The sequence below is a fragment of the Caenorhabditis remanei genome, chromosome I (genome assembly GCF_010183535.1).
Source record: "Caenorhabditis remanei strain PX506 chromosome I, whole genome shotgun sequence".
In the NCBI taxonomy this organism is placed as follows: Eukaryota; Metazoa; Nematoda; class Chromadorea; order Rhabditida; family Rhabditidae; genus Caenorhabditis; species Caenorhabditis remanei.
In genome coordinates this window covers 13,665,300-13,692,620 of record NC_071328.1, presented here as the reverse complement: position 1 = coordinate 13,692,620, position 27,321 = coordinate 13,665,300, and the positions used below count along the sequence as shown (strand labels likewise).

Sequence of the window (27,321 nt, the reverse complement as noted above, 5' to 3'; positions counted from 1 at the left end):
TCTATAAGAATTCTATTATAAACATGTATGTTCAATTATTTAGTTAACTTTTTTTTGAAAATCAGTAACAAAAAGTGCGAAGTATCTATTGTAGAATGCATTCACTAACTAGAAGAACTGTTTTTATTCCAATATTTCCTTCAAGACAGAGAATTCACATTAAGACAAACTCTCTCTTGACCTTGCATTTGCTCCTGCCCATCCATCATTCAACTAAGCAGGTGACCGGAGCAGGGAAGTAGCTTCAGGATTTTTACAGCAATCAGTTAGAAATTTCGTCTGGCTCTGAACACCCGAAAGGGAAGTCATCACACATTTTAAAGTCGATTTGAGGTTGGGTCGGCCGCTGCCAGGCTTCCCCTTCAATCGAGTAGAATGATTGTCCAAGACACAGTCTTACCTTCCTATGATGAAATAAAATAAACAAATGAACCCTAAATTATCGAATAAGAAAGGCGGAATTTGGAAATGTTTAATTTGTAACTCACAAATCGAAGTTTTGTAATATTTCTTGGGGCACCCAGAAAAATCAAGAAAGCACACTTTCTTGATTGGTGTAAACAAAGTGAAATGAATTAAATTTGTTATTTGTTATCACGTGTAATGACGAGATCCCTAATACTAGGCACTCTCTGAAGTTACGGGTCGAGACCTATATCGGCTCGAATTACCTAATCTTTTTTCAAATCTGATTACTTATTTGGTACCAGTGGGCCTGAACACGCATCCACTTCCGGCTTCCGTGTGCCTGGGATTGAAGGAGTGCCTGTGTTTAATGGCGAGACCACAACATTGTCGGAGATGTAAAAAGTAACGGATCGATCGACCCTAGTACTACTCTTCCGCTCACAGTCGCTTCGTCATTTTCCCAGAGACCACCTAGAAACGGTTGTGGTGGGGTCGATCGATTCGTCATTTTTCCCATAGAGTTGTTGTGGTCTCACCACGAAACGCAGTCACTCCTCCACTCACAGATTCTATTTACACATCTCATTATTCCCTTTGTCTTCATAATCTCCCATAGACCCCCACAAAACCTCGCAGTATTACCATTGCGCATACAGTCGATCAGCTATTTTCGCATAGACATCTGAGGTCTCGCCACGAAACGCAGGCACACCTTCAAACTCAGATTTACACATCTCATTATTCCCTTCTCCTCATACTCATTTCATCGTCTTCTATCTCTGCCTCAATGTCTTCTCCCTTTCCCCTCCTCCGTCTTCCTCGATTGGTCCTGGGCGAGGTATTCAAATCGTTGAATCTCGGAGAAAAGTAAGTATACCTATCTAACCTTACCTGACAAGTTGTATTCTACTTCCAGAATCAAACTCTCCTTCTGCTCCAAGAAAGTCTCTACTCAAATCAATAACAATCGTTTGTACTCTCAAAAAGTTATAGTCGATCTGGATATGTTAAACGAAAAAATCAGAGTCCGCTCTGAAAACGGAAAAGATACATTTCTAGTCTCTTTTCATCTAGATTTCTGGGAAAATCACAATTCAAATACTGAACAACTTTCTATCAAATGTTGTAATGTAAGAGTTAGGTCTATGCGATTAAGAATCAGAACATTCCGGACAAATCTTCAAGAAGGATTTCTATGTGTTATTCGACATCTATTGAAGATGTTTCAATGCAAAATTTCAACTAGTGAAGGTTGTTTTGATAGTGAATTATTTCAACCAACTATTTCAATGTTGTTTGATCTGCAAGTGGAATTCAAGACGCTCTATATTCGATATAAAGGATCCAAGGATGAAAAATTGTTTTGTAACAAGATGTTATCCACTAATATGGGACTGATTGAGGATCTTAGAATCTTGTCTATTGATGATCCTGGTTTCAAGCCAAAATTTACCTCCTGGCCACAAGAAATTAGTTTTTTGGGTTATGATTGGTTCACTGTGAGATCTCTTTTGGCGTGCACTTGCACTAACATTACACTCAATAAGTCTTATATGTTAAACATGCATATAGATAAGATACTCAGAAAATGGATAGCTGGAGGGTTACCAAATCTGAAACGTCTGGGGATTATAAGTGTTAACTTCAATGACAATGGAGAACAAATTTTTGGAATGAATCCAATGGAATTAGACGGAATGATTATCAAAACTGATGATGGATCAAAGACGGCAACTATTGACCTTGGCAAACACTGGATTGATATGTCTGTGACTTTTGAATAGACAAAACTTAATGTTTCCTTTTCGAAAAATCATTTATATCTAGAGAATATCAAAAAAAATATGAACCTTATAATCTTTTTCCCATTTCTAATGCCTTTATGGTTTTTTACACCTTTTGTTTCTTGTACTATCTATCTTCATTCAATAAAACTCTAATTGTTCCCAAGTTTGAGGTTCTTTTTCCAATCACACTAACACCCGGCAGGATCAATGAGAGTTTTCTATAAAAATTCTATTATAAACATGTATGTTCAATTATTTAGCTAACTCTTTTTAAAAATCAGTAACAAAAAGTGCGAAGTATCTAAACTCCTCGAGGCTCCCTCTGGACTCTCTCTTGACCTTGCATTTGCTCCTAATCATCCATCATTCAACTAAGCAGGCAACCGAAACTGGGAAGTAGCTTCAGGATTCTAACAGCAATCAGTTAGACACTTCGTCTAAGGCTCTGAGCACTCTAAACTGAAAGCATCATGCCTTTCAATGTAGTTCTTGTGTTGGATCGGCCGCTGACAGGCGTCCGCTTTAAACGAGTAAAAAAATTGTCCAAGACAGATTCTATTTACACATCTCATTACCCCTTTTCTCCTCATACTCATTTCATGGCTGGAGCGTTACAAAATCTGAAATATCTGAAGATCCATAGCCTGAGCTTCACAGATGATGGAGAACAGATCTTGGGAATGGATTGGAGCAAATTAGACGAAATGGTTATCCAAACTAAAAATGGATCGAAGACGGCAACTATTGAACTTGGCCCCAATTGTATCGAAATGTCTGTGACTTTATTTGAATAAACACTGCATTACATACTAAACTAAAATTTCTATAATAAACACTGTTATTCAATTTTGTTAGCTCTTTGAAGATCAGTGCTGCGAGCACAGAAGTAAGTGAAATGTCTTTCGGCAGTATAAAATTTAATACAAAATTAATTAACTGTATTGAAATTTTAATTGCCCTTGAAGCAGTGAAAAAAGTCTCCACTGCCGATTTCCGTGTGACACCAACACATCAACATCAAGGACTCTGTCACTGAAAGTTCTTTATAAGACCTTCCTATGGTAGAATTGCCTCTGGGATTGGAGGAGTGCCTGCGTTTCGTGGCGAGACCTTAGATCTCTATGGGAAAAATAACGAATCGATCGACCCTAGTGCTACCACTGCGCACACAGTCGCTCCGTCATTTTTCCCATAGACATCTGTGGTCTCGCCACGAAACGCAGACACTCCTCCAATCTCATGTTCTATTTACATACTCAGTCTCCTCAGTCTCAGTCTCATTACTCCCTTTCTCCTCATACTCATTTCATCGTCTTCTCTCTCTGCCCCAATGCCTCCCTTTCCTCTCCTCCGTCTTCCTCGATTGGTCATGTGCAAAGTATTCAGATCATTGAATATCGAAGAGAAGTGAGTTAACCTCACATACCTGACTTTGCTAATTATTCTCTATTTCCAGAATCAAACTCTTTATCTGCTCCAAGAAAATCTCTTTTCAAATCAATGATGATCGTATGTACTCTCAAAAAGTTAAAGTCAATCTGGATATCTCAAAACAAGAAATCAGAGTTCACTCTGAAAATGACGAAGATGCATTTAAAGTCTCTATTCATCTTGATATCGGGAAAAGACACCATTCAAATACTCAACAATGTTCTATCGCATGTTGTATTGTAAGAGTTATGTCTACCCGAAAAAAATTCAAAACATTCTGGAAGACTTATTCGGAAGGATTTCAATCTATTATTCAACATCTATTGAAGATGTTTCAATGCAAGGTTTCAACTAATTTTAATTGTCATGGTAGTGATTCATTTCAACCAACAATTTCAATGTTGTTTGATCTACAACTGGAATTCGAAACGCTCTTTATTCACTTTAAAGGATCAAAGGATGAAAAGTTGTTGTGGAACCAGATATCAAGTAATTTGGGGCTTATTGAGTATCTTACCATCTCATCTGTTCCTAATATTAATTTCACACCAGTTTTCACTTCATGGCCACAGCAAATTAATATCATGGATTCCGCTTGGTTTACTCTAGAATCTCTTTTGACGTGTCCATGCTCTACAATCACACTCTGGAATTCTGAACTGGAAAACAAGGATTTGGATGAGATCTTTAGAAAATGGAGAGCTGGAGAGTTGCCAAATCTAAAATATCTGAGGATCCTCAGCCTGAACTTCACAAATAATGGAGATCATGTTTTGGGAAGGAATTTGTGGGAGTTAGATGGAATGATTATCCAAACTGATGATGGATCAAAGAAGGCAACTATTGAACTTCGCCTTCTCTATATGATCGGAATTAATGTTATTCCATTTGAATAAACTTAATGCATTTTTCCTCTTTTCAAAAAATAATATATTCCGAAAGAATTTAATTGTCTCGAATCTACATTAATCTTCAATACTTATCATTCACCTGATTTTCACATTTCTGACCATCTCATTAAAACAAAATGCCTTATCATCTTTTCTTTCCATTTCTAATATCTTTATAATTTTTCACACCTTTTACTGTTTTTGTTGATTATCTTCATTTAATAAAAATTTTAATTGTTCTCAAGTTTTAGGTTCTGCTTTCACTCACACCAAGTTTTAGGTTCTGCTTTCACTCACACCATCTTTGTCATTTTCAGAGCGAACTGTGATTTTTCGTTTTAAACAGTCAAGATGGACTTTAACTTTTTGAGAGTACAAACGAACTAGTTTGGTTGGGTTAATAAGATTAACTCACTTTTCTCTGATATTCAACGATTTGAATACTTCGAACAAGATCAATCGAGGAAGACGGAGGAGGGGAAATGGGGAAGACATTGAGGCAGAGATAGACGATAATGAAATGAGTATGAGAAGAAAGGGAGTAATGAGATGTGTAAATAGAATCTGGGATTGGAGGAGTGCCTGCGTTTTGTGGCGAGACCTCAGATGTCTATGGGAAAAATGACGGAGCGACTGTGTGCGCAATGGTACGACTGGCGTCAATCAATCAGTTATTTTTCCCATACTACTAATTGTGGTCTCGCAACGAATCGCAGACACTCCTCCAATCCCAGAGGCAATTCTACCATAGGAAGGTCTTATAAAGAACTCTCAGTGACGAGTTTCCTGATGTTGATGTGTTGGTGTGAGTGAAAGCAGAACCTAAAACTTGAGAACAATTAAAATTTTAAAATTCGTCTATCTCTGCCTCAATGTCTTCCCCATTTCCCCTCCTCCGTCTTCCTCGATTGATCTTGTTCGAAGTATTCAAATCGTTGAATATCAGAGAAAAGTGAGTTAATCTTATTAACCCAACCAAACTAGTTCGTTTGTACTCTCAAAAAGTTAAAGTCCATCTTGACTGTTTAAAACGAAAAATCACAGTTCGCTCTGAAAATGACAAAGATGGTGTGAGTGAAAGCAGAACCTAAAACTTGGTGTGAGTGAAAGCAGAACCTAAAACTTGAGAACAATTAAAATTTTTATTAAATGAAGATAATCAACAAAAACAGTAAAAGGTGTGAAAAATTATAAAGATATTAGAAATGGAAAGAAAAGATGATAAGGCATTTTGTTTTAATGAGATGGTCAGAAATGTGAAAATCAGGTGAATGATAAGTATTGAAGATTAATGTAGATTCGAGACAATTAAATTCTTTCGGAATATATTATTTTTTGAAAAGAGGAAAAATGCATTAAGTTTATTCAAATGGAATAACATTAATTCCGATCATATAGAGGAGGCGAAGTTCAATAGTTGCCTTCTTTGATCCATCATCAGTTTGGATAATCATTCCATCTAACTCCCTCAAATTCCTTCCCAAAACATGACCTCCATTATTTGTGAAGTTCAGGCTGAGGATCCTCAGATATTTTAGATTTGGCAACTCTCCAGCTCTCCATTTTCTAAAGATCTCATCCAAGTCCTTGTTTTCCAGTTCAGAATTCCAGAGTGTGATTGTAGAGCATGGACACGTCAAAAGAGATTCTAGAGTAAACCAAGCGGAATCCATGATATTAATTTGCTGTGGCCATGAAGTGAAAACTGGTGTGAAATTAATATTAGGAACAGATGAGATGGTAAGATACTCAATAAGCCCCAAATTACTTGATATCTGGTTCCACAACAACTTTTCATCCTTTGATCCTTTAAAGTGAATAGAGAGCGTTTCGAATTCCAGTTGTAGATCAAACAACATTGAAATTGTTGGTTGAAATGAATCACTACCATGACAATTAAAATTAGTTGAAACCTTGCATTGAAACATCTTCAATAGATGTTGAATAATAGATTGAAATCCTTCCGAATAAGTCTTCCAGAATGTTTTGAATTTTTTTCGGGTAGACATAACTCTTACAATACAACATGCGATAGAACATTGTTGAGTATTTGAATGGTGTCTTTTCCCGATATCAAGATGAATAGAGACTTTAAATGCATCTTCGTCATTTTCAGAGTGAACTCTGATTTCTTGTTTTGAGATGTCCAGATTGACTTTAACTTTTTGAGAGTACATACGATCATCATTGATTTGAAAAGAGATTTTCTTGGAGCAGATAAAGAGTTTGATTCTGGAAATAGAGAATAATTAGCAAAGTCAGGTATGTGAGGTTAACTCACTTCTCTTCGATATTCAATGATCTGAATACTTTGCACATGACCAATCGAGGAAGACGGAGGAGAGGAAAGGGAGGCATTGGGGCAGAGAGAGAAGACGATGAAATGAGTATGAGGAGAAAGGGAGTAATGAGACTGAGACTGAGGAGACTGAGTATGTAAATAGAACATGAGATTGGAGGAGTGTCTGCGTTTCGTGGCGAGACCACAGATGTCTATGGGAAAAATGACGGAGCGACTGTGTGCGCAGTGGTAGCACTAGGGTCGATCGATTCGTTATTTTTCCCATAGAGATCTAAGGTCTCGCCACGAAACGCAGGCACTCCTCCAATCCCAGAGGCAATTCTACCATAGGAAGGTCTTATAAAGAACTTTCAGTGACAGAGTCCTTGATGTTGATGTGTTGGTGTCACACGGAAATCGGCAGTGGAGACTTTTTTCACTGCTTCAAGGGCAATTAAAATTTCAATACAGTTAATTAATTTTGTATTAAATTTTATACTGCCGAAAGACATTTCACTTACTTCTGTGCTCGCAGCACTGATCTTCAAAGAGCTAACAAAATTGAATAACAGTGTTTATTATAGAAATTTTAGTTTAGTATGTAATGCAGTGTTTATTCAAATAAAGTCACAGACATTTCGATACAATTGGGGCCAAGTTCAATAGTTGCCGTCTTCGATCCATTTTTAGTTTGGATAACCATTTCGTCTAATTCGCTTCAATCCATTCCCAAAACATGATCTCCATCATCTGTGAAGTTCAGGCTGAGGATACTCAGATATTTCAGATTTGGCAACTCTCCAGCTCTCCATTTTCTATAGATCTCATCCAAATCCTTGTTTTCCAGGTCTGAATTCCAGAGTGTGATTGTAGTGCATGGACACGTCAAAAGAGATTCCAGAGTGAACCAAGCGGAATTCATGATATTAACTTGCTGTGGCCATGAAGTGAAAACTGGTGTGAAATCAATATCAGGAACAGATGAGATGGTAAAAAAATAGTTCTTCTAGTCAGTGAATGAATTCTAGAATAGATACCTCGCAGTGTTTGCTACCGACTTTTAAAGAGAATTAACTAAATTGTATAAAACTGGTTATAATAGAATGCTCTGATGTCAATGTGTTGGTGTGAGTGGTAGAAGAACCTCAAACTTGGGAACAGTTCGATCTTTCATTACACAAAGAAAAATAATAAAGGTAACAAACGGTGTGAAAAATCAGAAAAACATTAGAAATGGGAAGAAAGATGATAAGACGCCCCTGTTTTCTTTTTTTCGATATAGACGATCTTTACATGAAGTTAAATTCATTCAAATGAAGTCACAGACATTTCAATACGATGGGGGCCAAGTTCAATAGTTGCCATTTTTAATCCATCATCAGTTTTGAGAACCATTCCGTTTAATTCGCTCAGATTCATTCCCAAAGTTTGTTCTCCATCATCTGTGAATTCCAAGCTGGTAATCGTCAGACTTTTAAGATTCGGTAACTCTCCAGCTTTCCATTCTCTGAGTATCTTATCCATATCCTTGTTTTCCAGATGAGAATTGTAAAGTGTAATTATAAAAGAAGCACACGCCAAGAGAGACTTCAGAGTGAACCAAGCGGAACGCACGATCATAATTTCTTGTGGCCATGAAGTGAAAACTGGTGTGAAATCATTATCAAAACTAGACGAGATGATGAGACACTCAACCAGTCGCAAATTACTGGATATTTGGTTCCACAACAACTTTTCATCCTTTGATCCCTTGAAGTGAATACAGAGCGTTTCGAATTCCAGTTGTTGATCGAACAACATTGAAATTGTTGGTTGAAATATATCACTACCATGACAATTAAAACTAGTTGAAACCTTGCATTAAAACATCTTCAATAGATGCCGAATAACAGATAAAAATCCTTCTTGATAATTCTTCCAGTACATTTTGAATTTTTTTCGGGTAGACATAACTTTTACAGTACGACATGCAATAGAAAATTGTTGCTTTGAATAATTTCTTTTCCGGATATCTAGATCAATGAAGACTTTAAATGCCTCTTCGTCATTTTCAGAGTGAACTCTGATTTCTTGGTTGATCATGTCCAGATTGACTAGAACTTTTTGAGAGTACAAACGAGCATTATTGATTTGAGTGGAGATTTTCTTGGAGCAGATAGAGAGTTTGATTCTGGAAATAGATAATTAATTAGCAAAGTCAGGTTAATGAGGTTAACTCACTTCTCTTCGATATTCAATAATCTGAATACTTCGCATAGGACCAATCGAGGAAGACGGAGGAGAGGAAAGGGAGGCATTGGGGGACAGATAGAAGACGGTGAAATGAGTATGAGGAGAAAGAGAGTATTGAGATGTGTAAATAAAATCTAGGATGGGAGGAGTGCCTGCGTTTCGTGGCAAGACCACAACAAGCCTATGGGAAAAAAGGATCGACTGTGTGCGCGATCGATTCGTTCTTTCTCCCATAGACATCTTAGGTATCACCACGAAACGCGGATACTCTTTCAATCTCAGATTCTATTTTCAGGAGAGAGGGAAAAATGTGATGCTTTCATGTTGGGGTGCTCAGAGCCTTAGACAAAGTGTCTAAGCGAGCGGCTATGAAAATCCTGAAACAAAAAGTGTTTATAATAGAATTCTTATAAATAACTCTCAGTGACCGAGCTTCCTGATGTTGATGTGTTGGTGTGAGTGGAAGTGGATCTTTAATAATAATTTATTCATCTTTTGTTGTGCGAAAGAGAGAAAAAAAAAGAAATGGGCGAAAGCTATAAGAACATACAACAAGAAGGGGTGAATAAATATGTAAGATGAACTATAGGACCCGCAAAGAGTCCAGCGCTCAAATTTTAAAAAAAAAATGGTCTGTAATGGAAGCTGGCGGAGTCGAGACGCAAAAGTTTGTTCGGTTACGGTTTTAGGGAAGGAGGGTACGATTTTATCCCAGGTCGAAAAGTGTTTATGAAGGAATGAATTGTTTTTCTTACCGCAAAGTACTATTCTATATGGGAACCGGGGGGATAGCGCGGGTTTTATATATAAGGCAAGATTGGGGAAATGACACTGGTGGGTTACAATTTTAAAGTAAGTTTTGAGAATTAAAATGATGCGTCTATGGTACATGGACATTTGGGAGGAGATTGCTAAGCGTCGTTCATAAGGGGAAAGGTGAGCATTGGATGAGGTGGGTTGGAAGGATATGTTACATCTGTGGAATACTTTACGAGAGAAGAAACGGAGGGGAGATTCAAGTTGAGTTGTACTGAGCGAGTTTGAAGGGTGGAATAGTTCACAAGCGTATTCGAGTGTTGGACGAATAAAGGAATTAAAGAGCTTGAAGTAGAACTTTATATTGTTTGAACGGAAGCTATTCAATATTCTTCTGCAATTAAATTTAGCGTTGTTTACTATTTTTGCAATGTGAGCTTCAAATTTTAAATCACAATCGACAAGAAGACCAAGATCTCTGGCAGCATTGGCAGACGCTAGTTTAGCGTTCCCAATGAAATAATCTTTATGGGGGTTGCTTACACCAAGGTGCAAGACAACTGTTTTATTTTCCGCTAGTTGAAGTTTCCACTGATCGCACCAGTCGGAGATAACGTTGAGTGTTTCCTGGAGACTGGCGGGGTTTTCGCTGTAGATCTTAAGATCATCAGCAAATGCAATGGAATACACATCTGAAGGAAGGGACTGAATCAGATCATTGATATAAATCAAGAACAGGAATGGACCCGTTACAGTACCTTGAAGAACACCTGAGACGTTATTAAAACTATTATCTGAAATGTAGTCGTCTATTTTGACTCGAGATTCGCGGTTGGACAAAAAGGATCTGAACCAATCGCAAAGCGATGGGTCAAGGCCAAAATGCATTAATTTGAATAACAGAAGATCATGAGGAACCGAATCGAATGCTTTTCGGAAATCGATTAGAATGACATCCATAAATGCTTTAGGTTTCGAAAGGGTTAGGTGGTACTGAGAGGTTGCATCGATGTGGGCCAGTGGGCATGATCTATTGCTTAGGAATCCGTACTGTTTCTTGGACAGCTGAGCAGCGAGTTCTGATTTAATTGGTTTCAGGATTAATCTCTCAAATAATCTGGCTAGAGGATGTGTAAGAGAGATGGGCCGGAAGTTAGATGGATCTAGGGTACTGCCCTTCTTGTGCAGCGGAATGACAGTTGCAGTTTTCCAGCAGTCGGGAAATTTTCTGGCAGACAACGATTCTGTGTAGAGTAGTGAAAGCGGGACGGAGATTGAGTTTGCGCATTTCTTTATAATATAAAAGTTGATCCTATCCGTTGAATATCCTATTTTGGGATGCAACTTAGAAATAGCTAGGAACACACTAAGGGGGGAGAGATCCACGAATATATTTTTGGGCTTTGGATGAGGGAGGTGTTGACAATGCCTGTAGGTCCAGTCGAAGACCAGGACACAGCCATAACCCAGGGAGACCCCTGTATGCGCCGTATGAGACCCGGTTCCGCAGAACCTTCGGATGAGCTATGCAGACGACAAAACAGTACACATTTTCTCATTGACCCGTTTATTAAGAGAAGAATTAGGGACAAGAGAAAGGGAAAAAGCCATCGACAGGAGTTGAGGAGCAAAATGTGTAGGAGTAAAACCCCGTTCCCTTGTGGGATGCGAGGAAACCTTTCGGTTCTCCTTCCTGTCAGGTAAAACCTGTTACGTAGAGTTTCGTAGAGTTTTGTGGAGTTTTGTAGAGGTTTTGTAGATGGTTTAGAGGGGAAAAACGAGGGGAAGGAGAACAGATAAAGGGGGATAAAAATAAGGGAAAAAATGGGGGAAAATCCGTCACCAACGGACCGCAACATGGCGTAAAAAGTAGTAGAAGTGCGGTGGCGAGGAGACTCGGCAGGCCACGCGCGTTGGCCTAAAAAGGCTGAGGGTTGCCTGCACATCTAAGTCTCGCGACGAACGGGATACTGTAGACAAATGCGCGCGCCGTTTAAATAATGAGGCGCGGCAATAATTTAGTAGAAATTGGTAGAATTGACCGATTTCGATGGAATAAATCGGGAAAAGGCAAATCATAAATAAAGAGGAATAACTGTGTGAGAGTTCGGGTCATAATTTCGGGGGATTTTGCGGGGAAAATCAATGTGACCCGGAATTATCGAGCCGTAAAGTTGGCAGTTTTATCCAGAGGCGTTAAACTGACAACACTCCCCGGGGGAGGAGCAAGAGAACGTATCATGACTGTGATAAAGACTTGTAGAACTAGTAAATACATCCGTGTTGTGACGAAGTATTACTGCCTCTTGACGTAGTTGACGGTAGAATCATAGTCAGTTTATGTCATTGTGGGATACTGTACTCTTTGGCTCTCTCAGAGTAGGTCTTTATAACTCTTTTATTTATTTGATCATTCATTAGGGATAATATAAGTCCAATTTGGATCTTGCTTAAAGCATATGATAGAGAGATAGTAGAGAATATTAGGAGTAGAAAAATTGAACAGATTACAGAAGCTTATGATTTCTGGAGAGAACGTTGATATTGAATTGTTAGTAGAAACAATTTCTGGTGGCAAGGCAGAGGGTGGCACGCGGAACAGTTACTTAGCTCTCGTGCCTGCCTTCGAAAGGCGGCTATTGAGAGTAGTTGCGGAACACGTTGTTGTCCGCTTTGCTCGTGAGGTGCGTATGCTGTGAATCGTAATCCACTCCTCTGTCCTCGAAGTAGGACTCTCTGATTCGGATCTCTTCGATTCCGTTAACCACTATGGCATGAACCATGTCAAATGTCAGATTTCCATTAGTGGCGATGAATTTTTCGACCACTCTTTTTCTCATTTCGCCTGGAAGTTTGGTGCAGAATTGCTTGATGACTGCTTCGTCATCAATATTCATTCCTATTTCTTTCATTTCGCTCAGAACCATTCGGTGGGCTCGAAGATCGTCCGTCATACGATCGCTATCTGTATGGTGGAATGGGATGCTGCCAAATTTATTGTGCAGAGTCATCTTGTCAGACTTTCGTCCGTATTTGGACTCGAGTTCTTTGAAAGTGAGGCGAATAGCTTCTTCTGTGTCTTCAAGGCGGTAGAGACATTTGCTCGCTCGTCCTGTCAGATGTTGTTTTAACAACAAGAGTTTGTAACTGTTCGTTATGTTTGGGTTCTGAATGACATAGTCACGGAAATGTTCCGGAAGATGTCAAAATCTGAAGAACCGTCAAATGTCACGAGATAACGATGTACATTGTGGAAACTGACATTTTTCAAGTGATTAGGAATAGTTTTTAATGGAGGAATCAAATGTGGGTTGTCATTCTTATCATATTCTGAATAACGGTTGTCCAGCTCCAGGGATCTCATGGCATAGTCGTCGTCGTCTTCCGATGGCATGATGTCATCGTCGTACTGACGGATTCCTTGAGATATCTGTTCATCTTTATTCAAGGTTTTGTAGATTTTATCAAGTTCAGAGCCCGTCTGTTGAGCCTGTTTTCTTTCTTGTTCTTGTTCTAACTCCTTTTTTCTCTCTGATATCTCTGATTTCTCAGTGTGCTGATGTACGAGTTCTGTTGTGCGAGAGCTGCCTTTCTCATCGGATTGGCTCGTTTGAGCTCTGTCATTACTGACATGTGGATGTTCTGACGAATTCTGCTTCTCAAGTATTGTGGGATGCGAGTGATCATCGTTGCGAAGAGGTGGATCTGTCGGTTTTTTCTCATCAATGGAGATAATCAGGGTCGGTGTTGCGACGCCCCTGTTCGCAATCTTTGCCTCTACCCTCAGAATCTCATCTCGGAGTCTTTTTTCTTCGGCAGCCTTTTCTTGGATCTCTAACTTGACTTTCTCCATTTCGGTTTTCAAGTCTTTCAGCTTATCTTCCAAGTTAGAGTCCTCCAAGTGGGTTGCCGCCTCTTCTTCTGGTAGATGCCGTTGCTCATTCTCGGTTCTTGCGAGTGGCGTCAGGTCTTTAGCATCACCATCTTTATTTTCACCAGCGTCCTCCAATGACTTGGCGAGCAGACTTGTCCCCTCTAGCTCATTAATTAGCTGTTGGATGACGTCGTCAATGAAGGGCCCCTCCACCTTGATCAGGTCTCCCGTTTCTGGGTCGATCTCGAGTAAGCCCAATTGTTCGACTGCCGAGTTGGCATCGTGGACACTTTCGTCGAATGAGCTGGCTGGTTGACCATGTTGGGTCAGTTCAGTTTCGATCAGTTCAATCAGTTTGGTACTTACAGAAATGGCTGTCAAGTAATGTGACTTGGCGAGATATTTATCCATTTCTTCTCGGTGTTTGTCTTTATTGATCGACTCGATAACGAGTGGGTGCACCTTTTTAGAGTTGACATAATCTGGCAGGGCTCTCAAGTTCGCGATTTGCTTACAGATTTCCGTAAGTGTCTCGTCGAGTTTGTTCAGCTCTCCCGTAGAGGGAGTTGTTGTAGAATGTTTGATGTTGGTAAGGAACCGTTTGGTCGAGGATGCATGCCTGCTGGCGGAGTAGACGGTGTTGTCGATGATTCGTTTCAACGGGCCAGTAACCGTTCTGCCGACGGATTCACCGGTGTTGGACGACTGTGGGATGCCAGCAGTTTTCTCGGCCATGGTTGAAGTTGTTGTTCGTTCGAACGTTGAAAATCAGTACCCTGGAAATAGATGTATTATGGATATGTTATAGGGGATACAGTGATAATTTTATGGGATTGGTATAATAGTGTGGATGTTGCCCAATCGAACTGGAGAAATAGTAGAATCGAGACTATTCTCTGGAATTGTGTTGTTGTTGGTTGTTGACGTAGAGGGGTTTGTAAAAAGACTGCTGTCAGTGGGTAGCCCTCTTGCTATACCACCGATTCCTGTAAAATCCCGGCGTGAACAGACCTTTAGTGGGGAGCTGTTGCCAGTGGATAGTTATATTACTATACCACTAGTTTCCGTTAGATTCCAGTGTGAACAGACTTTTGTGGGTTGCTGTTGTCAGTGGATAGTTCTCTTGCTATTCCACCAATTCCTGTAAAATCCCGGCGTGAACAGACCTGTTGGGGGTAGCTGTTGCTAGTGGATAGTTATCTTACTACCACTAGTTTCCGTTAGATTCCAGTGTGAACAGACTTTAATGCATGTGTAGGATCGAATACTTTTAGGTCCATTGTCCTCTCACATCTATTACACGGCCTGCATTTGCGCTATGTCAGCACCTTGTGATCCTTATAGGACTGCCGCTTCGCCTAACAACATGTTGACCTTCCCGGATACCTTTAGATCCTTAGACCTGTTATGCGACGCCCAACAGTGCCCAGGATGAATTTATTCATTAGGTAGCAAGCCCTCTGGTAACACTGAAGGGGCCTTGTAGGTCTGTGCCGCTCCGAGTCGTCAGTGTAGACATTAGTGGATGGACATTATAACCACTATCTCTTTGAGATTGTGGGATGCGAGTTGATGTTTTTAGTCGATGAGCATCAGCTGAATCTGCTAACTTCCTCTGAACCTTTCTTCGACGTCATGAAAAGAGGTGTGCTCCTACCGTAGAGAACTTGCTTTTCTGGTCCGAATAGTCATCCGGCTCTTTTAGTCCGGTTCTCAGACTCCAACATCTTTCTACACCAAGATGTGGATGAATCAAATATCTCATGGACAATGCCACGTAATTTGGATATGTTGATTCACAGAAAGAAGGGCTATTGACCGCGCTAAAAACGCTCACATCTTCATTTTCTCGCAGAGGAGTGTCGAAAACTAATTCTTTCGGAGAGACTCTGAAGAGAATCTTTAACGATGTGTAAGAGTACATATATAGTCATGTCTCTTGTTATGTAGATTTTGTTCATTTCAACGCGATTTAAAATAAATCAATTGTATCTTTGTGGGATGCCATCCAAATACTACTGTATTGAGGCTACTGTGTCATTTTTCAAACATCTGGGCTAGAATGCCGAAAGTGAGATTTATTTCAACACTTTTTTCTTTTTTGAAATGAATTGTAGTTGCAGACGTTGTTTACACATCGAAACGTCTCTCAACGATCAAATTGTCAAACTAAATAAACGTAGAAACTTTTCAGTATTATTATTTCCGATTGTAGATAGTACTTCCTTCAGCTCTCTACTTCGCGGGTTGCACTATTTTTTGTAGTACGATTGAATCAACTAAAGTCTAGAATTTTCAGTGATTCAGGTGTATTTAGGTGTTATAATAGTGCCAAGGAATTACACGTGTAGATGGTTGTGGGCTGCCTGACATACTGCCACTATAATAGGTCAACCTTGTGTAATCCTCTTTTAGTATCTGTAACTGGCCGGAAACAGATACCCTCCGGTCCTTAGCAAGATGCTGGAAGTCGTAGGATCTAGTCTCGTTGATTGAATACGTCAAGTATCGCGGTCTTTCTAATTTTCATACTGGGATTGTATGATTCAACACTATTATGTGATCTTAAATTGAGGGCTTCCCTGTCCATTGGGGTCACCCGACTCTTCTACCGAGTCGCAGTTGGTGGATTTAATCCTCCCTTTATCTGTAGATGTTATATAGGTTTCTCCAATATATGTAGAAATTTGTGCTCGCAGATTTTTTGTTACTTTCCAGTCATTTCAGCAACATTCCAGGGGCAAGTTCATACAAAGTAGCAGTATCAAATAACCGTCGAGTATAAAACTCGTGCAACTAGGTGATGAAGTTATATGATAATAGAATGTTGGGCAAGAATTTTATTTTCAGATGACAGTAGTGGTTACAATGAATCAATGAGGTTAAGGATCTTCCCCTTCTATCATTTTGTCGCTCCCTGATACAGTTCAACCCTCGTTAACACGTTGGTGCTCCTCTTTTTCAAGATGGTTGTTCCCTTTTGAGGGAATCAGGAGTTTTGGAAATTGCTCTTTACTGACTCTCTTAAAAAAGTGGGCTGCTCGATAAACAGTTCTTTCATTACTTTTTATGCTTGTATCTTATCTGCTTTCTGACTTCTTAACTTTCTCTATCGTCGTCAACTTCCTTAAGTTTTCAACAATGGAGGACTCAGATTCTATATCATCTGGTCTGGTAGCTGGAAAGAGAAGAGTGCGTATTGAGTACCGTTTTTCAGATGCTCTCAATAGTATTTGTTTAGTAGATGTAGATTGTGGAAGCATAGTAGCTAGCATAGCGAGCAGATATTCGGATCTTTTAAGATTGATAGAGCAATGTGTACCTTTGTTTTAGTTACACAACCGTTTATTAACGTGGGTTGCCAGAGATACAATGTCAACAATATAACAGATTCAACAAGGAATTAACAAGTTGAACAGCATTGTGGGCTGCCAATGTGTATGCTTTATGAGTGGTGGATGACGTCCACTCGTGCTTAATGTCAACGAACTTTCGGTGGGTGGGCGCACAAGACACCTTCTCTTGGGTGGGTTCCTTGGAGATTTCAGTCTTTCTCTATAAGAAGCATCATGTTAATTCCGTTAACTAGTCAATTGTTAACTGTACTCACTGGTATTCTTGTGGGCTTCTTCTTTCTTCTTCTCTTTAATCTCTCTTCTTCAGTGACTCCCGATGTGGGATGCATCATCTGACTATTTGTCCCTCTGTTTGGCTCGGCAATTTATGGTGGGTTGCTCGATCATTGAATGTGGGGATGACATTCTGAAAAAAACAGATGTGTTGTAGAACTTTCAGAGAGAGAGACGAGTTAGGTCGAGAGAGCGAGAGGAAGATGAGTACAGATATTATCAGTATCAGAAACGAGAAAGAATGTTTAAAAGGGGTTCAGTGTTAGCCTGATTCGTACTTTTTCGTCCTTTCAAATGTGGAAGTTTTCGGATTTCTATTGCCATTGTAGTCTGGTAGATGTTGGAAATTCTTTTTAGAATCAACTAGAATAGCAGACGTTATCGGATATTCATTGCTAATGTTTATCGATTTTTGGTGTTTTCAAAAATAATCGAAATCGATCTTTGTGGGATACTGACCAGATTCTTCAGTTCTGAGAAGTCTTGTGGACTGATTTCCCTATGAGATTCATGAAGAATCAGTGTTAAGTCATTCGAGCCGAATCAGAATCTTATTCGAATGCACTGAAAAATATCGAAAGTTCAGATAAAAGTGGGCTGCGAGGTGCCTCTCGAAGGCTCACCCACTTCCTTAAGTGGGAAAGTATGATGTATATGAAAAGTTCCAAAAAAAATTTCATCCGAGTTTTCAGATTGGAAATTTTTCTATCTTTTCAGAAAAATTGAGAATTTGGGCAGCACTCCCCCTAGCAAAAATGATTTTTTGTCAAGCCTTTTTTGGCTATGAATGGTGTGTGTGGGGTGCTATGAAAATATTTAAAATCGGATATCATCGATTTTTTTGACAATTTCCAGTATTCTCAACCAAATTTTCAGCCAATCACTATTTTTTTTTTCCAGTTTGGGAAAAAAAATTAAGTTTTTTGAAAAAATGAAAATTTGGGCAGCACCTCCCCTAGCAAAAATGCTTTTTGGCATGCCTTTTCAGCTATGCTTAATGTTTGAGGGGTGCTATGAGAATGTGCAAATCGACTTTTATCGATTTTTTGGAAATTTTCCATTATTTTCAGCCAAATTCTTCTGAATTTCTGATATGTGGGCTGCAAATCTTACTAAATTTTGCTAAGCCGGCCTTGATATTCACTTTTGCGGTGATTGATAGGCTTTTGGAGCTTCGAGATTACACGAGCCGAAGATTTTTATTGATTTTTCGAAATCTTCAACTGATTTTTCAGTGAAATTTGGTATATCTGTCAGAGAATCGATCAGAATCTTTGCCAAATAGGACGAATTGCTTTGTATATTCATTATATCAATGAGTTAGAACCATTCGAGTCTCAAAAACATTCGGAAATATTTTTAAGAGACTTTCGAAAATTTTCGAAATAAACTTCCACTGGAAATTTTCAGATTCTAGCGAAAATCGGGCATAGGTTCCCCTTTAAAAGTGGGTTGCGCCAATTCACATCATTGTAATAATGAGTTAGAATCATTATCAAATCGATTTTTCATCGATTTGGATTTTTCTGGATTTTCGAAATTTTTCGAAATCACGTTCCCACGGAAATTTTTCTGATTTTTGTCGCAATTCGGGCATACCGTAAATACTGTATTATAACGGCATGCCGTTATATTTTTCAACTGCCTCCGAGAAAAATTTTGTGATTTCAGAAACTCATTAAAATTAAACGAAAAAAACTTTTTTGGGCGTTCTATTTGCAGATCTAGAAGTGACCAAACACGGTGCTTCTAATCAGAACCAGTAAAAAACACTGGTATAATCATATTATTGAGTTCTGAGTATAGATGGGGTGCCGTTATAATACAGGTGCCGTTCTATTACAGGTGCCGTTATAATACAGTATTTACGGTAATTTCCCTCGAAAGGGTGGGTTGCTCCGATTGTAGTCATTATTGAATGAATTGGAATCAGATTTGACTCGATTTTCAGATTTTATTGATTTTCGAAATTTTTTCGAAAATATAATTTTCTGTGGGAATTCCATGATTCTTCAAAATTTGGGCAGCAATTCGCCTAGTAAATCGATAATTTACTATTCTAGGTATTCTTTGATCAAGAATTATCCGAATTCTTGGCTTTTTAGCTCAAGAAACATCCGAATTTATAAGATTCTAGCCGTTTTCGGCGAATTTTCGATCATTTTCGGCTCTTAGTGGGGTGCTCCTCAGCGTTTCGGAAGATTTTCCGGCCACGCGTTCGCTGTTGGAGACTTGTGGGTGCCGATCGTAACTGATTTTTCAGTTTGCGATGGAATTTTCCGAAAAATGCCAATTTTGGTCATTTTTCAACGAGTTAGACGTTTTTTTTTCTTTCGTAGAAATTTCCGTATAAATGAGTTAACGGCAGGTTCAGTGGATTTTTTGTTGTAGACGGGTGAATTTTCACTCCGATTGTGTACCCCTCGCTTATTTTTCGCGATTTTTCGTCGATTTTCGACGAATTTGACCGAAATTTCGCCACTTTGTGGGCTACTTCTATAATTACTTACCTTCCCAGCTGTAGAATGACTGGGATTTAGTAGAATGCGCCTCTTTGGCGACTTTTTGTAGAAAATCCGTCGATTTGGTGGGCTGCGCTTCGATTTGTCGATTTTTTCGTGTAGAATACGCATTTTATGCGATTTTCGTAGAATTTCGAGTATTTTTCAACTCAAATCTTACCTTTTCCAGTATGGGATGCAACATTTTATTCGATTTTCATCGAATTTTGTGGGGAAAAGGGAAGAAAATCGATAAAAATCGGGAATTTTTCGGAAAAAAATCGGAAATTTTTTAAAGTGAGCAATGGTGTGTACGGAGTGTATGGCATACACCTCGCGCACAAAACGCTCATTTTTTAGCGTCGGCGCACACTTATCGTAGCGAGTACTGTGTGCGGCGAGGTGCGCATTGTACGCAATCAGTGTTCGCGTACAATGACTCGCGTATTGCCGACCGTATACCTCCGAAAATAATTTGAACTGAATTCAAATAATTTCGATGTTTTTACATCGGTTTTCGGGTAAAATGGACCGAATTTTTTCGAAAAAATGACAATCGAAGGCCGAAGGAGCCTGGGAACACCTGATTTCAGATTTTTTCAGGATTTTTTGTAGAGTTCGACCGTATTTGGTACTGATTTCATCGCGAGGACAATTTATACCGATTTTTCGGAATTTCTCGATGGATTGTTGCAGTTTCTGGCAAAAATAGTAGAATTTCAGCGAGAATCAAAACTTTTCGTGTGTATTAAATTATTTAATCACGATTTGAAGCTGATTTATGTAGAATTATCGATATTTATGGCAGATTTATCGATTTTTGTGGATTTTCTCGCCGATGATGCAATTTTGGCGGTCAATTTGTAGATTTTCGCCTCAGTGGGCTGCCAGAAGTTGACGATCGAGTATATTTTCGTGGAAATCGTAGAAATTCGTCGTTTTTTGTCGAGTTCGCGGTAGTGGGGTGCTCAGACGCCAGGAAGGCTAGCGGGTTCGACTTGGGTTCGAATTGTAACTTGTAGAGGGGAGAACTCGAAGTTCTACTACCTTAAACAGACCGTCCGTCGATGCACCATGTTGACAATGCCTGTAGGTCCAGTCGAAGACCAGGACACAGCCATAACCCAGGGAGACCCCTGTATGCGCCGTATGAGACCCGGTTCCGCAGAACCTTCGGATGAGCTATGCAGACGACAAAACAGTACACATTTTCTCATTGACCCGTTTATTAAGAGAAGAATTAGGGACAAGAGAAAGGGAAAAAGCCATCGACAGGAGTTGAGGAGCAAAATGTGTAGGAGTAAAACCCCGTTCCCTTGTGGGATGCGAGGAAACCTTTCGGTTCTCCTTCCTGTCAGGTAAAACCTGTTACGTAGAGTTTCGTAGAGTTTTGTGGAGTTTTGTAGAGGTTTTGTAGATGGTTTAGAGGGGAAAAACGAGGGGAAGGAGAACAGATAAAGGGGGATAAAAATAAGGGAAAAAATGGGGGAAAATCCGTCACCAACGGACCGCAACATGGCGTAAAAAGTAGTAGAAGTGCGGTGGCGAGGAGACTCGGCAGGCCACGCGCGTTGGCCTAAAAAGGCTGAGGGTTGCCTGCACATCTAAGTCTCGCGACGAACGGGATACTGTAGACAAATGCGCGCGCCGTTTAAATAATAAGGCGCGGCAATAATTTAGTAGAAATTGGTAGAATTGACCGATTTCGATGGAATAAATCGGGAAAAGGCAAATCATAAATAAAGAGGAATAACTGTGTGAGAGTTCGGGTCATAATTTCGGGGGATTTTGCGGGGAAAATCAATGTGACCCGGAATTATCGAGCCGTAAAGTTGGCAGTTTTATCCAGAGGCGTTAAACTGACAACAGGAGGGCAGGATGCGGCGGGGACGGAATTGTGAAGTTATCTGCAAACGTTTTGATGAATTGGTCGGCAATTTCAGAAGGTTCAGTGACCAGGCTACCGTTAACAAGAAGCTTTGTTATGGAGGAAGAAGATGTTAGCCTTCTTTTAACGAAGCCAAAGAGCCTTCTAGAATTTGCAGATCCAATTATCTCGTTTTCAGATTTCCTTATCCTTTTACGTATTCTTTTCAAACACGATTTGACTTTGGATTTGAGCTTTTTGGAATCAAAGAATTTGTTTCGACGCTTCAAGAGTTTATAGGTACACTTCCGACTTACTACAACGGACCTAGAATTTATTGTCATTAGAGGTGTAAACATGTCGATACTTTCATTGAAGATATTCAGGAAGTGGGAAATCTTAGTATTGAGTGTTGAAAAAAAGGAAAACTGCTTTGCCCAGTTGAATCCAGCTAGATAGGAGTTCAGTGAATCAATGTCGCATTTACGGTAGTTCAGCAATTTTTTGACTTTGCGACACGAACCTGCTTCTTTGGTGAAATCGGTTGAGAAGTGAACGGAGTTGTGGTCCGACATCATCAAGGGCTCGCTTACCTCAACGTTGAAGCAGGCTTTGGGGTTGCTTGAGAAAATAAGATCTAATATGTTTTCCGTGCCATGTTGTGAAATTCTAGTTGCTGATTTAACTAACTGAATCATATTGTGTGATTCAGTCATATCTGTTAGACCTGTATTGTCGACACGAGAGTGGCGCACCCATTGGATTCCCGGGAGATTGAAGTCTCCTAGCAATACATAGGGCTTCTTAGGGCAAACCATGAGTGTGTTAAGTTGATCGACTAAGTTGTGTGTCTGAATATTTGAGGTATCTGGCGGACGGTACACTAGGATGAAACGGACGTTGGATTCTGTGTGATCAACAACAAGGATGTCGCAGAAATGTGTGATATAATTCTTCTCGCCAAGATCTATTTTAACCAAGTTTACGAAACTACGATAGAGAAGAGCACATCCGCCGCCTCTGGTTTTTGGATGAGACGATCTTCAAACTTGGAAACAATTAGACAATTTTATTAAATAAAAATAAATAATTTTAAAAAGTAACAAAAGGTAGGAAAAATCATGAAGACATTAGAATTCGAATGGAAAATGACAAGGCTCCCTTCTTTTTTAATGAGAACGGCGGAGCAGGAATGTGAGAAGCAAGGAAAGAGCTATAATGAATATAAATATAGATTCGATTCGATTAAATTCTTTAGATATTCTGTTTTGATTTTTGAAAAGAGGGAAAAGTGCATTAAGTTTTGTTTTTATTCAAATGGAGTCACATAAATTTCGATCGCCCAGGGGAAGCCAAGTTTAATAGTTGCCTTCTTTGATCCATTATCAGTTTGGATAATCATTCCATCTAACTCCATCAAATTCCTTCCCAAAATCGTCGTTCCATTATTTGTAATATTTTTACCTTTGATGTACAGATATTCTAGATTCGGGAATGCTCCAGTCTTCCAATTATTGAGTATATCATCCAAATCCTTGTTTTCCAGGTCGGACCTCCCGATTGTAATTATATTGCAAGTGCACGTCAAAAGAGATTCAAGAGTGAACCAAGCGGAATTCATGATACTAATTTGCTGTGGCCATGAAGTGATAACTGGTGTGAAACCAGGATTAGGAACAGATGAGATGGTAAGATACTCCACCCGTCGCAAATCACTGGATATCTGGTTCCACAACAAGTTTTCTTCCATTGATCCTTTGAGGCAAATATTGAGCATCTTGAATTCCAGTTGTAGATCAAACAACGTTGAAATTGTTGGTTGAAATATATCACTACCATGACAATCAAAACTAGTTGAAATCTTGCATTGAAACATCTTCAATAGATGCCGAATAACCGATAAAAATCCTTCTTGATAATTCTTCCAGTACATTTTGAATTTTTTTCGGGTAGACATAACTTTTACAGTACGACATGCAATAGAAAATTGTTGCTTTGAATAATTCATTTTCCGGATATCTAGATCAATGAAAACTTTAAATGCATCTTCGTCATTTTCAGAGTGAACTCTGATTCCTTGGTTGATCATGTCCAGACTGACTATAACCTTTTGAGAGTACATACGATCATTATTGATTTGAAAAGAGATTTTCTTGGAGCAGATAGAGAGTTTGATTCTGGAAATAGATAATTAATTAGCAAAGTCAGGTTAATGAGGTTAACTCACTTCTCCTCGATATTCAATGATTTGAATACTTCGCACAGGACCAATCGAGGAAGACGGAGGAGAGGGAAGGGAGGCATCGGCAGAGAGAGAAGACGATGAAATGAGTATGATTAGAAAGGGAATAATGAGATGTGTAAATAGAATCTGAGATTGGAGGAGTGCCTGCGTTTCGTGGCAAGACCACAACAAGCCTATGGGAAGAATAACAGATCGACTGTGTGCGCAATGCTACGACTAGGGTCGATCGATTCGTTATTTTTTCCATAGACATCTAAGGTCTCGCCACGAAACGCAGGCAGTCCTCCAATCCCAGAGGCGATCATAGTAAGGTCTTATAAAGAACTTTCAGTGACAGAGTCCTTGATGTTGATGTGTTGGTGTCACACGGAAATCGGCAGTGGAGACTTTTTTCACTGCTTCAAGGGCAATTAAAATTTCAATACAGTTGATTAACTTTGTATTAAATTTTATACTGCCAAAAGACATTTCACTTACATCCGTACAGCTGTGCTCGCAGCGCATGCTACTGATCTTCAAAGAGATAGCAAAATTGAATAAAAGTGTTTATTATAGAATTTTTAATTTAGTATGTAATGCAATGTTTATTCAAATAAAGTCTCAGACATTTCGATACAATTGGGGCCAAGTTCAATAGTTGCCCTCTTCGATCCATCATCAGTTTGGATAACCTTTTCGTCTAATTCGCTTCAATCCATTTCCAAGATCTGTTCTCCATCATCTGTGAAGCTCAGGCTATGGATCTTCAGATATTTCAGATTTGGTAACGCTCCAGCCATGAAATGAGTATGAGGAGAAAAGGGGTAATGAGATGTGTAAATAGAATCCGTCTTGGACAATTATTCCACTCGTTTAAAGCGGAAGCCTGTCAGCGGCCGATCCAACACAAGAACTACTTTGAAAGGTATGATGCTTTCATTTTAGAGTGCTCAGAGCCTTAGACGAAGTGTCTAACTGATTGCTGTCAGAATCATATAGCTACTTCGCATCCCTACTTCTGTCACCTGCTTACTTGAATGATGGATGATTAGGAGCAAATGAAAGGTCAAGAGAGAGTCCAGAGGGAGCCTCGAGGAGTTTAGACACTTCGCACTTTTTGTTACTGATTTTCAAAAAGAGTTAGCTAAATAATTGAACATACATGTTTATAATAGAATTCTTATAGAAAACTCTCATTGATCGAGCTGCCTGATGTTGGTGTGATTGGAAAAAGAATGGGAACAATAAGAACTTTTATTAAATGAAGATAGATAGTACAAGAAACAAAAGGTGTAAAAAACCATAAAGGCATTAGAAATGGGAAAAAGATTATAAGGTTCTTTTTTTTAGATATAAATGATTTTTCGAAAAGGGAACATTAAGTTTTGTCTATTCAGATGAAGTCACAGACATTAAAATCCAATGTTTGCCAAGGTCAATAGTTGCCGTCTTTGATCCATCATCAGTTTTGATAACCATTCCGTCTAATTTGCTCCAAACCATTCCCAAGATCCGTTCTCCATAGTCGTTGAATCTAAGACTTATAATCCCCAGACGTTTCAGATATGGTAACCCTCCAGCTTTCCATTTTCTGAGTATCTTATCCATATCCTTGTTTCCCATATAAGACTTATTGAGTGTAATTGCAGTGGAAGTGCACGCCAAAAGAGATTCCACGCCAAAAGAGAACCAATCAGAACCCAAAAAACTAATTTCTTGTGGCCAGGAGGTAAATTTCGGCTTCAAACCAGGATCATCAATAGACAAGACTCTAAAATCCTCAATCAGTCCCATATTAGTGGATAACATCTTGTTCCAAAACAATTTTTCATCCTTGGATCTTTTATATCGAATATAGAGCATCTTGAATTCCGCTTGTAGATCAAACAACATTGAAATAGTTGGTTGAAATAATTCACTATCAAAACAACTTTCACTAGTTGAAATTTTGCATTGAAAAATTTTCAATAGATGTCGAATAACACATAGAAATCCTTCTTGAAGATTTGTCCGGAATGTTCTGATTCTTAATCGCATAGACCTAACTCTTACATTACAACATTTGATAGAAAGTTGTTCAGTATTTGAATTGTGATTTTCCCAGAAATCTAGATGAAAAGAGACTAGAAATGTATCTTTTCCGTTTTCAGAGCGGACTCTGATTTTTTCGTTTAACATATCCAGATCGACTATAACTTTTTGAGAGTACAAACGATTGTTATTGATTTGAGTAGAGACTTTCTTGGAGCAGAAGGAGAGTTTGATTCTGGAAGTAGAATATAACTTGTCAGGTAAGGTTAGATAGGTAAACTTACTTTTCTCCGAGATTCAACGATTTGAATACCTCGCCCAGGACCAATCGAGGAAGACGGAGGAGGGGGAATGGGGAAGACATTGGGTCAGAGATAGAAGACGATAAAACGAGTATGAGGAGAAGGGAATAATGAGATGTGTAAATCTGAGTTTGAAGGTGTGCCTGCGTTTCGTGGCGAGACCTCAGATGTCTATGCGAAAATAGCTGATCGACTGTATGCGCAATGGTAATACTGCGAGGTTTTGTGGGGGTCTATGGGAGATTATGAAGACAAAGGGAATAATGAGATGTGTAAATAGAATCTGTGAGTGGAGGAGTGACTGCGTTTCGTGGTGAGACCACAACAAGTCTATCGGAAAAATGACGAATCGATCGACCCCACCCCAACCGTTTCTAGGTGGTCTCTGGGAAAATGACGAAGCGACTGTGTGCGCAAGGGTATTACTAGGGTCGATTGATTTGTTTTTCTCATGACAGAGATGGAAGTCAATGTATGAGGAGAAAGGGAATTTAAAAATTAAAATTGTGATGGAAAAGTTCCACAAGATAGAAAGTTGGAGACGTAGACTTGATTACATATTGTACCGGGCCACTAATTAGTGAGATTGTAAGGAGTTGGAAAATGAGCGATTTTACCATGAGAAGGTAAGACAATGTCCTGGCCTATCATTTTACTCGTTTGAAGGGGAAGTCTGGCAGCGGCTGAACCAACATCAAATCGACTTTAAAATATGTGATGCCTTCCCTTTCTGGTGTTCAGAGCCTCAGACGAAATGTCTAACTGATTGCTGTTAGAATCCTATAGCTACTTCGCATTTCTACTCCGGAGTGGTCCACAGGAGTTCGTCTTGATGTGAATTATCTGTCTTGGAGGAAATATTGGAATAAAAACAGTTCTTCTAGTTAGTGAATGCATTCTACAATAGATACTTCGCACTTTTTGTTACTGATTTTCAAAAAGAATTAACTAAATAATTGAACATGCATGTTTATAATAGAATTCTTATAGAAAACTCTCATTGATCCTGCCGGATGTTAGTGTGATTGGAAAAAGAACCTCAAACTTGGGAACAATAAGAACTTTTATTAAATAAAGATGAATAACAAAAGTAACAGAAGATGTGAAA

At 39.2% G+C, this 27,321-nt stretch overlaps 7 protein-coding genes across 7 annotated transcripts; 2 read left to right on the top strand and 5 right to left on the bottom strand.

Annotated features, from left to right (window-relative positions):
- Window positions 1-1,697: 1,697 nt before the first annotated feature.
- GCK72_003030 (uncharacterized protein) lies at window positions 1,698-2,192 on the top strand (the record flags this gene model as incomplete). Its single annotated transcript, XM_003092439.2, has 1 exon — window positions 1,698-2,192. One exon carries the CDS (start codon window positions 1,698-1,700, stop codon window positions 2,190-2,192), a length of 495 nt encoding a protein of 164 aa, XP_003092487.2.
- A 1,333-nt stretch (window positions 2,193-3,525) lies between these two features.
- On the top strand, window positions 3,526-4,522 carry GCK72_003029 (uncharacterized protein; the record flags this gene model as incomplete). The annotated part of the gene is made up of 2 exons (XM_003091787.2): window positions 3,526-3,602; window positions 3,652-4,522. 2 exons carry the CDS (start codon window positions 3,526-3,528, stop codon window positions 4,520-4,522), a joined length of 948 nt encoding a protein of 315 aa, XP_003091835.2.
- A 1,355-nt stretch (window positions 4,523-5,877) lies between these two features.
- Window positions 5,878-6,874, bottom strand: GCK72_003028 (uncharacterized protein; the record flags this gene model as incomplete). The annotated part of the gene is made up of 2 exons (XM_053723768.1): window positions 5,878-6,748; window positions 6,798-6,874. The coding sequence occupies 2 exons, from the start codon at window positions 6,872-6,874 to the stop codon at window positions 5,878-5,880; spliced, it is 948 nt and encodes a 315-aa protein (XP_053592413.1).
- Window positions 6,875-7,515: 641 nt separating this feature from the next.
- GCK72_003027 (uncharacterized protein) lies at window positions 7,516-7,719 on the bottom strand (the record flags this gene model as incomplete). The annotated part of the gene is made up of 1 exon (XM_053723767.1): window positions 7,516-7,719. The coding sequence occupies one exon, from the start codon at window positions 7,717-7,719 to the stop codon at window positions 7,516-7,518; it is 204 nt and encodes a 67-aa protein (XP_053592412.1).
- A 383-nt stretch (window positions 7,720-8,102) lies between these two features.
- GCK72_003026 (uncharacterized protein) lies at window positions 8,103-8,597 on the bottom strand (the record flags this gene model as incomplete). Its single annotated transcript, XM_053723766.1, has 1 exon — window positions 8,103-8,597. One exon carries the CDS (start codon window positions 8,595-8,597, stop codon window positions 8,103-8,105), a length of 495 nt encoding a protein of 164 aa, XP_053592411.1.
- Window positions 8,598-22,965: 14,368 nt separating this feature from the next.
- GCK72_003025 (uncharacterized protein) lies at window positions 22,966-23,960 on the bottom strand (the record flags this gene model as incomplete). Its single annotated transcript, XM_053723765.1, has 2 exons — window positions 22,966-23,833; window positions 23,884-23,960. 2 exons carry the CDS (start codon window positions 23,958-23,960, stop codon window positions 22,966-22,968), a joined length of 945 nt encoding a protein of 314 aa, XP_053592410.1.
- Window positions 23,961-25,269: 1,309 nt separating this feature from the next.
- GCK72_003024 (uncharacterized protein) lies at window positions 25,270-25,773 on the bottom strand (the record flags this gene model as incomplete). The annotated part of the gene is made up of 1 exon (XM_053723764.1): window positions 25,270-25,773. The coding sequence occupies one exon, from the start codon at window positions 25,771-25,773 to the stop codon at window positions 25,270-25,272; it is 504 nt and encodes a 167-aa protein (XP_053592409.1).
- Between the last annotated feature and the right edge of the window lie 1,548 nt (window positions 25,774-27,321).